General features: G+C 37.3%; 1 protein-coding gene across 9 annotated transcripts in view; it reads right to left on the bottom strand.

The window, feature by feature from the left end:
• ATP11B (ATPase phospholipid transporting 11B (putative)) overlaps window positions 1-17,864 on the bottom strand; it is a 110,690-nt gene that overhangs the window by 79,472 nt on the left and 13,354 nt on the right. For all 9 annotated transcript variants that reach the window (XM_036448586.2, XM_045583720.1, XM_036448584.2 and 6 more), the window contains exon 2: window positions 1,893-2,009. In XM_036448586.2, coding sequence (XP_036304479.1) covers window positions 1,893-2,009 — 117 coding nt within the window. The remainder of the gene's footprint in view (window positions 1-1,892; window positions 2,010-17,864) is intronic.

Below are 17,864 nucleotides of genomic sequence, written 5' to 3'. Positions count from 1 at the left end.
GGCACATAGTTGGAGATAAAAACTTGAATAAAATAGATGAATCCTATATAATAAAAAGGTAATATGCAAATTGACCCTAACAGCAGAATGACCAGAATGACCACTTGACCAAGTCACTATGAGGCACTCTGACCACCTCTTAGTTTCTTTCCCTGGCCAGCAGGCTCCAATCACCCAATGGCAAACGGGGAACCAGGAGTGGGTGGCAGTGGGGAGCAGGGCCAGCTGTGCGCAGACAAGGAAGATGGCCCTGATTGCAGGCCAGGCCTAGGGACTGTACCCATGCATGAATTTCATGCGCTAGGCCTCTAGTAAATAAACAAACATGGTTGAAATGTTTGGGACTTTTTCCAGATAATTACCCTGATGTCAAGCAATGAAGCATTAATTGACAATTCAAGATATTTAAAGAGACCTTTTACTTAATTTTATCTAGTGCAATGTAAGATGGTTCTAATTCCTAAAATTGGGTATCAAGGGAGGGCAGTTGGGGGGGGACCCAGGCCTGCAGAGGAGGGTAGTTGGGGGGAGGGGGGACCAGGCCAATAGGGGAGGGCAGTTGTGGGCCATCAGGCAAGCAGGGAGGGAAGTTAAGGGTGACTGGGCCAGCAGAGGATGATAGTTAGGAGTGACCAGGCTGGCAGGGGAGTGGTTAGGGGGTGATCAGGCTGGCAGGCAGAAGTGGTTAGGGGCAATCATGCAGAGGCAGGTAAGCAGTTGGGAGCCAGCAGTCCTGGATTATGAGAGGGATGTCCGACCACACATTTAGGCCCAATCCCCCAAACAGGCATTTGGACATCCCTCAAGGGGTCCCAGATTAGAGAGAGTGCTGGCTGAGCTGAGAGACACCCCCTCCCCCATGCATGAATTTCATGCACTGGGCCTCTAGTATGCAAATAATGTGAATAGAGCAAAATAACCTGATCTTTCCAAAGGATATTGTCCTGAGAAATTATCCTTGAGAAAGACCAGATCAGTATTAGAGAGAAAATTACTAGTCACTCTGGAGGAAAGGGAAGGAATAACACAAAATGCTTCTTAGGTCCTCTATTGAGCAATATGTATATCTAAGAATGTTACCCTTAGTCTCTTTGATTCACATCCTCTATAAATTCACTGTCCGATAAAGTAACCACTAGATACATGTGACTATTGACATTTAATTGAAAATAAATTAAGTTCTTCAGTTGCATTAGCCACATTTCAATGCATAAATAGCCCTATGTGTGGCTAATGGCTATCATATTACTGTGGAAAACATTTCCATCATGAAACAAGTTTATTGGACAGTATTACTCTATAATCTTCACTTTCAAAATAAACAGATTTTAAAAATAAAACAGGAAAGAATATGTAAGAATGAAGCAGTATTTGATACTATAACATGTTTACAGAAGAGGATAAAATTGTAAGAAGTCAAGCTTTTTAAAGTTGCACTGAACTGAGGTCAAACTTCAATCTCATCACTTGCTAGTGTGCAACCCTCAGTAAATTATTTCCCATTAAGCCCGATTATGAAACTGGTACAAAATGAGTGTAACACTTTCTACAGCTATCTCAGAGTTGTTGTAAGGGTTAAATGATATGAAAAGTTTCTAGTACAGTGCCTGGCATTTAGTATATATATTAGTTTCTTAGTTTAATTGCAACTAAAGATAATTTTTAGTATGTTGGCTACATGCGATTAACAGTTGGCAATTACTTTTTATTTTACATTTCACAATTTTGGTTAAGATAAATCTACCAATCATTTCCTTGAATTTTTAAGGTAATAAATGTACACTAGAATACACATATCACTTTACAAAATACACATATCACTTTACAAAACAAATTTTAATATATAAAATTAAAATTATCTGTATAATTTTAATAATAGTGTTAATTCTTACCTTAGATGAAATGATCCGGTTATCTATAAATTTCTGAGGTGTGTAAAGGCCATTTAGAGGAAACCTGTTGGCTATGTAAATAGTTCTTGTGTCACTTTGATGTGGTGGGTCAAAACCCTATGAAAAAGCAAAGAAAAAGTAATAATGGTCAATAAGATTAGTTGTGACTCTTTACATTTGGTTTTATCTGCTCAGATTACACATATCACTGGCCTTGAATTACATACAGTATAGACTCTATTTCTTTATTGGCAGAGTTAAGCCACATATTTTTTTCTTTCACAGGTAAACAGGAACATTTTTTTCAGATATAAAATAACCAGGTAACAGCTCTGTTAATGAAAACCAGTCCATACTATCAGAAATGCTACCACAAGAAAAAAATATCATAGAAGAGTAGCTAGGACCTAGTTAGCACCTACCACAACATGTGATGAAAAAGATTTATATTTTATTTATTCTACACTCAGATCACCGTGATTTCAAAGAACTTTGTTTCCAGAGGATTTAGAATGCATTAAGTCTTGCCAGACTCATTTCATACAATCATCTCCTTGAGCTAATTAAATTATCAAATTACTCCCTGAAATATGGTTATGTTATAATTCTGGCCTCAAATTTAAACGGCCATAGCTCAAGGTACATTTAATAATGATCTCTACTGAAAAAGTTTGTACTGATAAAGAATATTAATACTTAATTCCTATAGTGCCGTACTCTTTCCCAGGTAAATATCTGGATCCCCTTGACAAGCTAAAAGCAATCACCAAATGCCAAAACCTTTTTTTGGTTCTAATAGACAATGATTTGGAATTTCTTCCCCATGGTGGTCAGGGGTTATTTACTAGTTCTTACTAAATTAGAAGGTCAATTAAACTTGATATTCATAAACTAGAATATGAAAATCCAATTTTCAGATATTAACGACTCTAATTTTATAATCTACTGAGTAATGTGGCTGCCATTCAATGCTTAGGATCCCTATAAAATTTCCATTAAGCACAGACACACAAATAGTGGAAATTCCCATATTATCTAGACTGATATTTTATTTAGTACATAAGAATATTAACAGTATAATATATGATTTTCAACTACTGCTATTCTGATTTTTAAAAATTTATTTTGTTTTCTTGCCGAAACCGGTTTGGCTCAGTGGTAGAGCGTCGGTCTGTGGACTGAAAGGTCCCAGGTTCGATTCCGGTCAAGGGCATGTACATTGGTTGCGGGCACATCCCTGGTAGGGGGTGTGCAAGAGGCAGCTGGTCGATGTTTCTCTCTCATCGACATTTCTAGCTCTCTATCCCTCTCTCCTCCTCTCTGTAAAAAATCAATAAAATATGTTTAAAAAAAAAATTTATTTTGTTTTCTTAAAAACAGCTAGTACAGGACTATGAATTAAATTCATTTTTATGCTCCATAAAACACACACACACACACACACACACACACAAAGAAAACCACAAAAAATTGAAGTTAAATTTTATAGTGATGGCCTCATCTTGTAGATCTGAAGGTGCCATTTGGTGTCCGATTTCAAAATCAGTTTCTTCAAGGATAAAATGTGGCATGCATATTTATTTTTTCATTTTTTAACATTATTATTGTTGACACTATTACAGATGTCCCCATTTCCTCTCCCTCTGCTCACCTCCACCTAGTCCATCCCCCTTCCCTCTGGCTATCACCATGGGTTGTTATCTGTGTCTGTGTGTTAATGTTTATATATCTTTTGGCTTATCCCTTTACCTTCTTTCATCCAGTCTCCCCTCCCTCCACTCTTCTGACAAGTGTTTTGTTCCATGTATCCATGCCTCCGTTTCTATTTTGCACATTAGTTTATTCTGTTCATTAGAATAGAATAAAATTTAAATTTCAGATATAAATGAGATCATATGGTATTTTTCTTTCTCTGGCTTATTTCACTTAGCATAATAATCTCCAGGTCCATCCATGCTGTCAAAAAAGATATTTTTTCATGGCCGAGTAGTATTCCATTATGTAAATGTATTACAGCTTGCTTATCGACTCATCTACTGATGGACACTTATGCTGGTTCCAAATTTTGGCTATTGTAAATGATGCTGCATGAACATAGGGGTATATTCTTTTAAATTAGTGTTTTGAGATTCTTAGGATATTACCACATGTGGGTTTATTGGGCCAAAGGCAGTTCCATTTTTAATTGTTTGAGGCAACTCCATACTGCTTTCCACAGTGGTGGCACCAACGTGCAATCCCACCAACAGAGCACAAGGGTTCCTTTTCTCCACATACTCGCCAGCACTTGTTGTTTGTTGATTCATTGATGGAAGCCATTCTCCAATTATGTGATGTTGAGCATTTCTTTATGTATCTATTGGTCATCGGTATGTCCTCTTTGGAGAAGTATCTATTTAGGCCCGTTGCCCATTTTTTAATTGGATTTGTTTGTTTTTGGTATTGAATGGTAAAACTTCTTAATATATTTTAGAAATTAACTCTTTTATCAGATATATCAGCAAATATGTCCTCCCTTTCAGTGGCTTGCCTTTTCATTCTACTGGTTTTCTTTTCTGTGCAAAAGTTTTATAGTTTGTAGTCCCATTTGTTTGTTTTCTTCTAGGACTTTTATGTTTTCACAACTTACACTTAAATCTTTAATACATTTTGAGTTTATTCTTATGTATGGTGTATGTTGGTAGTCTAGTTTCATTTTTTTTGCATATACCTACCCACTGTCCTCAACACCATTTATTGAAAAGACTGTCTTTACCCCATTGTATGCTCTTGTCTCCTTTATCAAGTATTAACCATAAAGGCGTGGGTTGATTTTTGGGCTCTCTGTTCTGTTCCATTGATCTATGTGCCTGTTCTTATGCCAGTACAGGTTGTTTTTATTACAATGGCATCACAATATAGTTTAATACCTCCAACTTTGGTCTTTCTCGAGATTACTGAGGCTATTCAGGATCTTTTTGGGGTCTATATTAATTATTGGAATATTTGTTCTAGACCTGTAAAATATGCCACTGGTTTTTTTTTAATAGGAATTGCACTGAGTCTATAGATTGCTTTGGAAGTATGGACATTTTAATTATGTTAATTCTTCCAATCCATGAACATGGTATATGCTTCCACTTATTTGTATCTTCTTCAACTTCTTTAATTTTCTATAAATTTCCAAGTACAGATCTTTTACCTCCTTGATTAAATTTATTCCTAGGTACATTTAAAAACTGCAATTGGGATTGCTTTCTTAATTTCTCTTTATGTTAATTATTGCTAAAATGCCACTAATTTTTAAATATTAACTTTGTATCCTGCTACTTTGCAAAATTCATTTATTAGTCTAATAAATGTGAGGCTAATGTACAATATCATGTCACCTGCAAATACTGAGTTTTACTTCCTCCTTCCAAATTTGGATACCTTGTATTTCTTCTTGTCTGATGCTGTGGCTATGACTTCCAGTACTGTGTTGAATAAGAGTGGTGAAAGCAGACATCCCGTCTTATTCTTCATCTTAAGGGAAACTCTTTTGGTTTTTGCCCACTGATTATGTTAGTTTTTCATATACGGCTTTTGGTATGTTGAGGTAAAATCACTCTTTTCCCAGTGTACTGAGATTTTTTTTTTAATTATAAATGGATGCTGATTTTATGCTTTTTTTTGCACCTACTCATATAATCATGTGGTTTTTATTTTTTGTATTGTTTACCTCATGTATCACATGTACTGATTTGCGAATACTGTACCAACCCTGCATCCCCAGAATAATTCCACCTGACCACGGTATATGGTCTTTAAAATGTGTGCTGGGTCCACACATTTATTAATACTTTGTTGAGGATTTTAGCATGTATGTTCATCAGGGATATTGGCCACTAATTAAATTTTTTTTTTGTAGTATCTTTTTCTGGTTTTGGAATTAGAATTATGCTGCGCTCGTAAGAAGAGCTTGGAAATCTTCTCTCCTCTTGGATTTTTTAGAATAGTATGAGGATACGTGTTAGTTCTTTGACTATCTGGTAAAATTCGCCTATGAAGCCATCTAGTCCAGGACTTTTGTAGGCTGATAGTCTTTTTTACTACTACTTCAATTTCATTAGTTGTAATCAGTCTATTCAGGTTTTCTGATTCTTCCTGATTCAGTTTTAAAGGATTGCATGTTTCTAGGGATTTTGCTCAGGTTGTCCAATTTGTTGGTATATAGTGTTCATAGTATTTTCTTACAATCCTTTATATTTCTTTTCTTTCATTTTTTATTTTATTTGGGTCCTCTCTTTTTTTTTCTTTCTTCTTGATGAGTCTGGTTAAAGGTTTATCCATACTATTTATCTTTTAAACATGTTACAATTGTGTCTTGTAATAACTATGAGGGGGAAAGGCAGGTCTCAAAATCAGTGTTGGAAACCATTGCTCATCTTAAAGGTACATGACATTATTTATTCAACAAATATTTGAGTTTAAGTTGCATGATAAGTAATGAAGAATTATATGATTTGTTATACTGTATACCTGAGCAAATCCAGGTATCTTTCAACTCAATAAATAAATGAACAAGCAACTAGCTTGAATTCTAATACTGTAATCTCTGGCTTTATTTTTCAAAGGGGGGTTCATAGGAAGTTTGCTTATAAAGTTCATAAAGTTACAACAAATACACAGGTAACTAGAGCATTAAAATGCATGAAGCACATTCACTCACTATCTATTCTGTAACCATATTATCTAATAGAGAAACATGTAAATTGACTATATCTCCACTATGCCCACAGCCAATCAGAGTATGCAAATCAACCCAACAAAGATGGCAGTTAACTTGCATACATGCCTGGGTCCCAGGAACCTCCTCGGCACCCAGGTCACTCCTAGCCAGCCACTGGAAGGGCAGAGCCTGCGATCAGAGGGGTGGGGCTGGAGGCGCTTCCCAACCTAAAACCTGGAGCTTGGAAAGCAGCTGAGCCTGTGACCAAAGGAAGACCATCCAGAAGTCAGCGCTGGGTTGCCCAGCTGCAGTTTGGTGATTGCAAAATTTCAAAAGCAACAACAACAAAACAAACAAAACTCAAACCACAATGAAAAAAGCTTCAGAGTAAAAAATTGAAGAGGATTATTAAAACAAATGATGGAGCTTTATTTATATAGGTCATGCTTTAATATAAGTGATTTGTGTTGGATATATGTTCCAACATCCACAGGTCCATGAAAGTGGTCTAGCAAAAATACAATGCTTCTAGGAAGGAATAATTTAATGTATTTTACCATATGTACAGACTTAACTGTAAATTACTATTTTCTGGAAAATAGACTTTAAATAAAATATATCCATGTGAAGGTATTATAAAGACAAGATCATTTTACACAGTTAACAGACCAAAGTAAGGTGATAGAGAATAACTTAAATATGCCCTTAATTCTAACACAATTTTAACTTTTTGTTTCATGTTAACATAATTTTCATTTTAAGATTTAAAATAGTTGGTCATCTATCAGATTGTTCAGATTTCAAGAACTTTGGTTTAGTGCAGGGATTGATTAGGACAAGCTCTCTAGTTACAGGATATAAAATGTAGAGTGATTTTTTTAATTCCGAAATTCTTGAATCATCTACCAGTGCTTTACTAGAGAAAGCTCATTTATGACAGGCTGCATTACTTCCCGAACTTGATTCCCTACTCCAACATATACCTCCAGCAAAAGCTTAGTCATCCTTCAAGTTTCAGCTTCAGAACTTCCTTCTCAGTGGAGCTTTACCTGACACCCCTTCTCCAGAAATAAAGGACGGCATCTGCTATTGACTATACCCACCAAACCTTTTATACACTCCCATTCTAGATTTTATTACACTGAATTTTAATTGCTTGTCTGTAGTATATCCATCTGGCCCTCCAGACTTTAAGATTCTTAAAGGTAACATATGCTAGCTATTTAATAAAATCTATCATTACTAGTGAAAGAGAGGCTAATAGGAAACTTTTTAGTCTGGTATTCCTAGACTTACCCTATATGCATCAAAGCCATTTGTACAGCTTTACAGTTGGTGGGGTTCATTCCACATGTCAAAGAAACCAACTTATTAGGAAAATGCAAATCAAAACCATGATGAAATATGAGGTATCACTGTACACCCATTAAAATGACTATTATTTTTAAAAAAAAACAAAACAACAACAACAAACAAGTATTGGCAAGAATGTAGAGCAGTTGGAATCCCTGTGCACTGCTGAATGGAATGTAAAGTGGTGCAGACACCTGGAAATAGTATGACAGCTCCTCAAAAAAGTAAACAGATGACCATATAATCCAGCAATTCCACTTTTGGATATATACTCAAAAGAAGTGAAAGTAGAGACTTGAAGAGATATTTCTTTTTTTTTTTTTAATATATTTTATTGATTTTGTACAGAGAGGAAGGGAGATAGAGTTAGAAACATCGATGAGAGAGAGTCATCGATCATATGCCTCTTGCACACCCCCTACTGGGGATATGCCCGCAACTAAGGTACATGCCCTTGACCGGAATCGAACACGGGACTTTTCAGTCCCCAAGCCGACGCTCTTATCCAGTGAGCCAAACCGGTTTTGGCTTGAACAGATATTTCTACACGCATGTTCATGGTAATATTATTCACAATAGTCAAAAGATGGAAGCAACCCAAGTTGCATTGGACAGATGATCACCCAAAATATAGTATATACATAAAATGGGATAGTATTTAGCCTTAAAAAGGAAGGCAATTTTAATATATGTTACAACATGGATAAATTGCAGAATGATCGGTTGTTATGACGCACACTGACCACCAGGGGGCTTAATGCAGGAGCTGACCCATGGTGGTCAGTGCTCTCCTACCGGGGGAACACCACTCAGCCAGAAGCCAGGCTTGTGAGCGCAGCGGCAGCGGGAGCCTCTCCCACCTCCGCGGTAGCATTAAGGAGCAGCAAGTAGGCAGGCAATAAGGAGCAAGGGGTCCCAGATTGCAAGAGGGCGCATACCCGGCTGAGGCCCCCCAAGTACACAAACTTCATGCACCGTCCTCTAGTATAAGGACTAAGAAAGAGACGTCAAATTCAGGGTTTGGCAGGCCTTTGGTGAAGGGGAGAATAGAGTGTTTAATGAATACAAAGTTTCAGTTTGTATTTCAGATAATGAAAAAGTTCAGGAGATGGATGGTGGTGGCTCTACAATAATGTGAATGTACTAAATGTCACAGAACTATACACTTAAAAAATGTTAAAATAATACATTTTAAGTTATGCATATTTTACCACAATTAAAAATATAAATTTCACCCATTCTGGACTTTACACCATGGATTTCCTGGATTAAAAGAGTCCTATTTGGTCATGATTCAACCATGATAATAAATATCCATTTGCTAGACTGGCAATATCTATGTATAGAATCATGAGACATTTATGACAAAAATAAATGTGTGACAGTGTTTTAGTTTAGATGAAATTTTAAAATTGCAGGCCTTAGTAAGGGAGAATTTAGGTTCCTATAATCAAGAACCTAAATTTGGCTTGCTTTTTTTTTTTTTTTGGTCTGCTTATCAGCTGAACAATGGCTAGCTAGATAAGGAGTGAAACTTGTAAATCTTCTAACTGGCATCCAGATTTGAAATAGATGGATAAAAAGAAATTTCTACCTAGGTTTCTCAAACAGTTCGGAGTCTTCTCCTTTTCCTTTCTAATCATAAACAATGGCAATTGCCTGGCTGGTATGGACCAGTCGTTGGGCACTGACGGTTCAATTCCCAGTCAGGGCACATGCCCAGGTTGCAGACTGAACCCCCGTAGGGGGTATGCAGAAGGCAGTCAATCAATGATTCTCTCTCATTATTGATTTCTCTCTCTCTCTCTGAAATCAATAAAAATATATTTAAACAATGGCAATGAAGATGGCTTCCTAGGTCCTCCTTAGTATATTAGAAGCAGTGGGCTACAACTCTGAGACAGGCCAAAGACATATAGTCGGTCAAACAACATATCTTCTACACAGTACTTTCAAAATTTAATATTTAAAAATATATCACAAAAATACAACCACAAAATTCTACAAAATAACATTAAAAAGGCATACTAAAGTAAAAAAAAAAAAAAAATATATATATATATATAGAGAGAGAGAGAGAGAGAGAGAGAGAGAGAGAGAGAGAGATGCAGAGTGAATTCCATTTAGTTAGGCAAGAAATGACACAAAAGGTAAAAAAAAAGAGAAAAAAAAGAAAAGGGTGAAAAGAAAATACACAATTGTCCTAATTTTATATACAGGAAACCTGTTTTCAAGAATGTCTAAACTTAGAAACTGCTATCAAATAACAGCAGCAGCAACAATAACAAAAGCCAACCATCTTGTACCTACTAGTACACTTTCCACAATCTAGACATTCTACCTTACATCTTGCCATAATTATAAACACTTTTAATGTTTTTCAAAATCCATAAGACTCTTGACTTTATATAGAATAAAACTGTATGCCAGTCCTGTTATCAGATAGGTACAATAAAATACCAAGCATTTATATTTAACAAATCAATCCAAATAATTTGGAATGATTTACTAAAATAATGTTTCTAAATGATCATATACTTTGCTCTACAGGCTTTTCTACTCATCTATCATTTCCTGATTGGTTGCTTTAGTATGATTTCCAATTCTCATTGAGAGAACTATATGTAATTGTTCTCTATTACAACCAAGAGATTAAATGTTTCAAAGTCAAAATTCCTTTTGGAGAATGAGCCTAAGGCAGGATAAAAGACTTCTAGAGCCCATTTCAGAAAAAAAGTAATAATTTTCATAATCATTGGGAAGGGGGTGTCTACTGGCATTTGGTAGGTGGGTAAATGGGTTGGTGGGGCAGAGATATTAAGAGACAGGGAGCAGGCCTGTTGGACATCATTAGTGCTGCTGCAGAGGTGGGACAGGCTCCTGCCACCATGGCTGCGCTTGCCAGCTATGAACCCAGCTCAGAGCTTCTGGCTGAGCAGTGCTCCCCCTGTGGGAGTGCACTGACCACCAGAGGGCAGCTCCTGTGTTGAGCATCTGTGCCCTTGTGGTCAGTATACATCGTAGCGACCAATCATTCTGCATATTACCCTTTTATTGTATGACTTGAGGCCCGGTGCACAAAATTCGTGCACGGGTGGGAGAGTGTCCTTCAGCCCAGCCTAAACCCTCTCCAATCTGGGACCCCTTGAGGGATCTCCCACTGCCCACTCTCATAATCCAGGACTACTGGCTCCCAACTGCTCACCTGCCTACCTTCCTGATTGCCCCTAACCACTTCTGCCTACCAGCCTGATCACCCTCTAACCACTGCCCTGCCAGCCTGTTTGCCACCTTCCCTCCTCTGCCAGCCTGGTCACCCCTAACTGCCCTCCCCTGCAGGCTTGATTGCCCCAAACTGCAGGTTGAGGGTTCCCTTGGGGTGTGGGGTAGCCTGGGCAAGGGGCCTGTGGTGGTTTGCAGGACGGCCATGCCCCCTGTGGTGGTTTGCAGGCCGGCCATGCCCCCTGGCGACCCAAGTAGAGGTCCTGGTATCTGGGATATATTTATCTTCTACAATTGAAACTTTGTAACCTGGAGCAGAGCCAAGCCAGCTGCTCACTCTGTGGCATCAGCCATTGCTGTTGGGGTTTATTCACCTTCTATCATTGAAACTTTGTAGCCTGGAGTGGAGGCCTAGGTGGGCCAGGGCAGGTGGAAATCTTGGCTTCCTCTGTCACCTGGAGCAACCCTAGCCTTCTCTCTCCAAGTCCATGGCTGCTGCCATTTTTCTTGGGATTTATCTTCTATAATTGAAACTTTGTATCCTTGAGTGGAGGTCTGGGACGGCCAGGGTGTGTGGAAAGCTTGGCTTCCTCAATTGCCAGGGAAACCCAAGCCTCCCTCCTGCTCTCTGTGACAGCAGCCATTTTGGTTGGGGTTAATTTGCATATTTGCTCTGATTGGCTGGTGGGTGTGGCTGATGGGCATGGCTTGTATGTGTAGTGGACTGATGGTTAATTTGCACATTACTTTTATTAGGTAGGATAAGTAAGGAAGGAGCATTTATAAAATATTTGTTAGAAACAGAGAAAATTGGGTCTGATGGGGATGAAAAGCAATGATGTGCTTGGTTGGCTGAATATAAGTTATTTTTAAGAATTCATTATCTTGGGTCTATAACAAAATCACTCATTAGAAGTTGCTGCTTATACCATGAGCAGTATAACCAGTATCCAAACCAGGAAACTGTAACAAATAGTTCCAAGTACACGTTAAATAAGCTAATGTATTATATAAAAAATTCTAAACTATGAAAAAATACTAAACTTAAAAAATGGAGATGCTATGTGAATCTATTTAGGTATTTAGATAAGAATTAAAACAAAAAATAAGAAAACTAAGGTGGAAGGAAAAGAAACACAATTGTCTTAATAATTTTATATTCTGGGAACCTGAGAAACATGCTTCAGAAGAAAGTAAAACATGTTTATATAAGGTTAGGGGGAAAAAGGGACTCACCAAATCCCAAACTGCTATGAAAATTTGAAAAATTAAATTTTAAGCATAGAAGTGATTTGGCAATACTGGGTCAAACTGACATAATTTTGAAAATATATTTTTTTAAAACAGAAAATACTTGAGCTTATTTTCAGTTCTTTCAGCAAGCTCACTTATCCTGCATACTAGTATTAAAATTGTACTACTGATCTGCAATTTTTAAAAAAATATACATTTTTATTGATTTTAGAGAGGAATGGAGAGGGAGATAGAAGCATCAATGATGAGAGAGAATCAATGATCAACTCCTGCACGCCCCTGACTGGGGTCAAGCCCACAACCCAGGCACATGCCTTTGACTGAAATTGAACCTGGGACCCTTTAGTACGCTGGCCTACACTCTATCCACTGAGCAAACCAGCTACAGCCTGATCTGCAATTCTTGCCTTTTGCATATAATGAAAAGAATCTACTTGAGCAACCAGAGTATTCACTGAGTACTTTCTATGTGCTTTGTATTGTGCTAAAAATTTTTGACAAGTCCCTGCCCACTTGGAGTTGATGAAACCTTAGTGATTTAAGTTTTATTTACCTTAGATATCACCTAATTTCCTGTTTCCCCTTACATATTTAAGATTAAACTAGAATCATCTTCTGTTTTCAACGTGGGACACCCAATTCAGATATCCAGTAAACAACTAGATATTTTTGTTTGGAGATTAGGAAAGAGGGCTGAACTTGAGATTGGAACCTGACAAGCATGATGATAGTTGAAGTTAAATACATATGTGAGACTGCCTATTAATAGTATACAGGAGAAAAGAATAAGGATAAGAGATGGAATTCTCAGGGCTATCATTTAAGATAAACATAGGAGAAAAAAGAATTAAAGAAGAAAGGTCACCAAAAGGAAGAAAAATAAGAGTGGTATGGCAGAAACTCAGAAAAAAATATTTCAACTAAAAAAAAAAAGTAGACCACTGAACTCAATAATTAGGAAATCATTGGTGACTTTTGCTAATATGGATTGATGAATAGGAAAGTAGAAGAAGAGGAAGTGATTAACTACTGAAAAGTTGGATCAAATGAAAATTTTTAGTGTAAGAAAATCATAAGCATATTTTTAGGTTTGAAATAAAAAATCTGGGAGAGGGAGAAACATAAATTTATGGGAAAGAACAAAGTATTAGGGGATCAAGGAAGAAGAGAAAATGATTAAGAGCTAAGGTCTAAAGCATTAAAACTTTGGAAATGGATAGGATCTTGCCTCATTTGAAATGGAATTTTTTTGAACATGAAAAATGAAGAAAGCTGAAGTCATTATATTGTCACATTTTATATATTGGTAATTCTAAGTAACACCTTTGTAATGAGTTGGTCTACTTTCATTGAGTAACTGAATTCAGGTCTTCCTTTGGCTTTCTGCATACAATCATAGCTCTAGTAAGTGCTCAGATTTCTATCATAAATAAGATCATCAGTTCCTCCCTTTAATATTAAATTAATTTTAAGGTTATACTCACTTTTTTTATTACTAACATATATTTATTACATAACAAAATTAAAACATAATTAGGAAACTTAGAAATCTTCCGATAACCAGACATTGTTTTGGATTTCACAGACCAATAAAAACTTTTAATTGAGAAACTGACATAAAGGTGCCAACTTTTTATTTTTTTCAAAACAATAATATTAACAAAAAAAAAGTTAAAGAAAATAATCTAAGATTTAAAGGACAATTCTCAGAAGTCTGAGAAATTGTCAATGCCCAGAGAAGACTAAGAACACATGAAACTAAATGTGATGTTTTATCCCAGATGGGAGTTTGTATCAAAAAAAGATATTAATGAAAAGCTAAAACATCGAAATAAAGTATGAAGCTTAATTAATAATAATGTATTAATATTGGTTCATTGGTGTAACAAATGTAGCATAGTAATCTAAGATGTTGAAAAGAAGAAACTGGGTAAGGGGAATGTATAACAATTCTCTTATCTTTACAACTTTTCTGTAAATATAAAACTATCGTAAGATTAAAAACTTTATTTTTTTATTGTCTACGGTTTTACATATGTCTCCTTTTTCTCCAATTGACACGCCCCTCTCCCCCGTCATTCCCACCCAGGGCATGCTCCCACCACACCAGTGTCTGTGACCATTGGTTGTGCTAATATGTATGCATACAATTCCTTTGGTTGCTCTCTAACCTCCTCCTCCCCTACCATTTGTCTCTGGATCTATTCTTGTTCATCAAATTATGTTGATCATTATATCCCACATGTAAGTGAGATCATATAATATTTATCTTTCTCCAACTGGCTTATTTCACTTAGCATAATGCTCTCCAGTCCCATCCATCCTGTTTGATGGATGAACTTGGATGAACTTAAATGTTTGTAAATGGTAAAACTTTCTTTTTTATAACATCATTAGAGTCCTGGAGCATGAAATTCGTGCATGGGGGGAGTCCCCTCAGCTCCACCTGCACCCTCTCCAATCCAGGATCACTCAGGGGATGTCTGACTGCTGGATTAGGCCCGATCCTGGTCGCCCCTCACTAACTCCCATCGGCCAGGTTGCCACATGCAGCCTGTTTAGTCATCCGTTCCATTGTGATGGTCGCTTCAGCTTTAGATAGATAGATGATAGATAGATAGATAGATAGATAGATAGATAGACAGACAGACTGACAGACAGATAGTATTTCATTGATTAGATGTACCACAGTTTTTTAAAAAGTTTATTTTTTAAAAATTTACAGGACAGTCCTCAAAAACAAGGAATCCTATAAATTTAACCAAAGACATACACACATATGCATACACACACACAAACACACACACACGCATACAAATATGACCTAGTTTTTCTCGTTTTATAATAGATCACTAAAAACTTTATCTCAATTTACAGGTAACATCATTGGGAAACTAACCCACGGTCTAAGACAGTGATTTTCAACCTTTTTCCATCTCATGGCACACATTTATTAATTACTAAAATTCTATGGCCCACCAAAAAAATACATTTTTTACTGATCTGATAAGAAATATGCATAACTTTGATTCATTCACTCCAGATGGCAATTGTTTTGTTAGCTATTGTCATTTTTTAAAATTTAAAGTTCTAAGAGAAAAAAGGTCAGTGCCGACTAAATAGTCAGGTATTGTCCTAGCCCTGTGGCCAGCAAACCGTGGCTCTTTGGCCCTTTGAGTGTGGCTCTTCCACAAAGTACCACAGCCTGGGCAAGTCTATTTTGAAGAAATGGCATTAGGAGAAAATTAAGTTTAAAGAATTTGGCTCTCAAAAGAAATTTCAATCAATGTACTGTTGACATTTGGCTCTGTTGACTAATGAGTTTGCCGACCACTGCCCTAGCCCGTTTGGCTCAGTGGATAGAGCATCGGCCTATGGACTGAAGGGTCCTGAGTTTGATTCCAGTCTAGGGCACATACTTAGGCTTGCAGGCTCCTCCCCAGCCCCAGGTCCTGGTCAGGGTTCATGCAGGAGGCAACCCAATTGATGTGCTTCTCTCACCATCGATATTTTTCTGTCTTTACCTCTCTCTAAAAAATCAATGGAAAAATATTCTTGGGTGAGGATTTTTTTTTTTTTTTTTTTTTTAATTTATTTATTTATTTATTTTTACATATTTTAATGATTTTTTTTTTGCCCCCTCCGGGTGAGGATTTTTTTAAAAAGTCAGTTATTACGTGTTTTATTTATTATTATTATTAAAATATTTTATTGATTTCAGAGAGGAAGGGAGAGGAAGAGATAGAAATATCAATGATGAGAGAATCATCGATCGGCTGCCTTCTGCACTCCCCAAACTGGGGATCAAGCCCACAACCCAGGCATATGCCCTGAACCAGGAATCAAACTGTGAACTCTTGGTTCATAGGTCAGCGCTCAAACACTGAGCCATGCCAGCTGGGCCAAGTATTGCATGTTTTAAAAATTCTTGTAGCTCGTCAGTTGAAAATCACTGGTCTAGAAGACTAGAAAGATTCTTAAAAGTATCTCTGATTATTTAAGAATTTTGACTTTCACTATCTCATAATAAATTCCTAGGTTTCTTTTTTTTCTTTTTTTAATTCTGCAAGTATATGCTAGGATAAAGTTAATCAACATTGACAGTAAGCACTGCATCAATTCCCTTTAATGGTAGATAGAACTGGATACACAAAATCTGTGTGTCTCCTTCATATCTAAATTTAGAGGCAAATTCCTTCACATTTAAATTTCAACAGAAAAACACAAAGTTGCCCCCCACAGCCCTCCCCTGCCAGCCTGATTGCCCCCAACTGCTCTCACCTGCTGGCCTGATCTTGCCTCCAACGGCCCTCCCCTGCCAGCCTGATCTCGCCCCCAACTGCTCTCCCATGCCAGCCTGATCGCCCCAACTGCCCTCTTCTGCCAGTCTGATCTCGCCCAGAACTGCCCTCCTTTGCTGACCAATTTGGTTCTGATTGGTTTCTATGCCAGTCAGTGTCAAAAGCTCTGCCTCCTAGGCAGCCATTGGCTCTTTGCAATTCACCCAGATTTGGTTCTGATTGGTCGGTTTCTATGCCAGTCAGTATCAAAAGCTCCGCCTCCTGAGCAGTGGCTCCTTGCAATTCACCCATATTTGGTTCTGATTGGTCAGTTTCTATGCCAGTCAGCATTTCTGGGCCTATCTCCAGGCCTGATCATCAGCCTCCCCAAGCTGCTGGTTAGTGGCTGAACTGCTGACCTCTGGAAGAAAGAGAGAGGCTTGACTGCTGGTGAGGGAGAGAGAAGCAGGATCTGATCACTCTGCTTCTCTCTCCAGGCCTAGCCAGCAGTCGCTGCCATTGCTGATCAGCCCTGCCTCTCTCTCTCTCCAAGAGGTCAGCAATTCAGCTCGCTCGCCTGCTGCACGTACAGCCTAGTGAATGGTTGAGCCTCCTAGTCGTTGCAGATATGACAGTCACAGGGTTTTAAATATTAGGATAATGAACTCACAGCAAGAGAAACTAAAAAAATTAATAAATAAATCCCATTTACTGTTACAACAAAAAAACAACAAAACAAAAAAATTAAGATATCTCAGAATGAAATTAACTAAGAGGGTAAAAGACCTGTATTCAGAAAACTACAGGACATCTGAAAAAAGAGATAGAGGAAGACATAAATAAATGAAAGAATATACTGTGTTCAGCGGTTGGTCGAGTCAACATTATTAAAATGTTCATATTACCCAAAGCAATTTATAGATTCAGTACACTCCCATTAAAATACCAATGGCATATTTCACAGACCTAGAACAAATGCTCCAAAAATTCATCTGGAAAAAAATTAAAAAATACCCCGAATAGCAATAGCAATCCTGAGAAAGAAGAATAAAGTTGGAGGGATCACAATACCAGATATCAACTATATTGCAAAGCCCCAGTTCTCAAAACTGTGTGGTACTGGCACAAGAAAAGACATATAGACAAATGGAACAGAACAGAGAACCCAGAAAT

The sequence above is a fragment of the Pipistrellus kuhlii genome, unplaced genomic scaffold (genome assembly GCF_014108245.1).
Source record: "Pipistrellus kuhlii isolate mPipKuh1 unplaced genomic scaffold, mPipKuh1.p scaffold_m20_p_2, whole genome shotgun sequence".
Taxonomy (NCBI): domain Eukaryota; kingdom Metazoa; phylum Chordata; class Mammalia; order Chiroptera; family Vespertilionidae; genus Pipistrellus; species Pipistrellus kuhlii.
The sequence above is the reverse complement of the archived record's forward strand: the minus strand, read 5'-3'. Positions and strand labels throughout refer to the sequence as shown.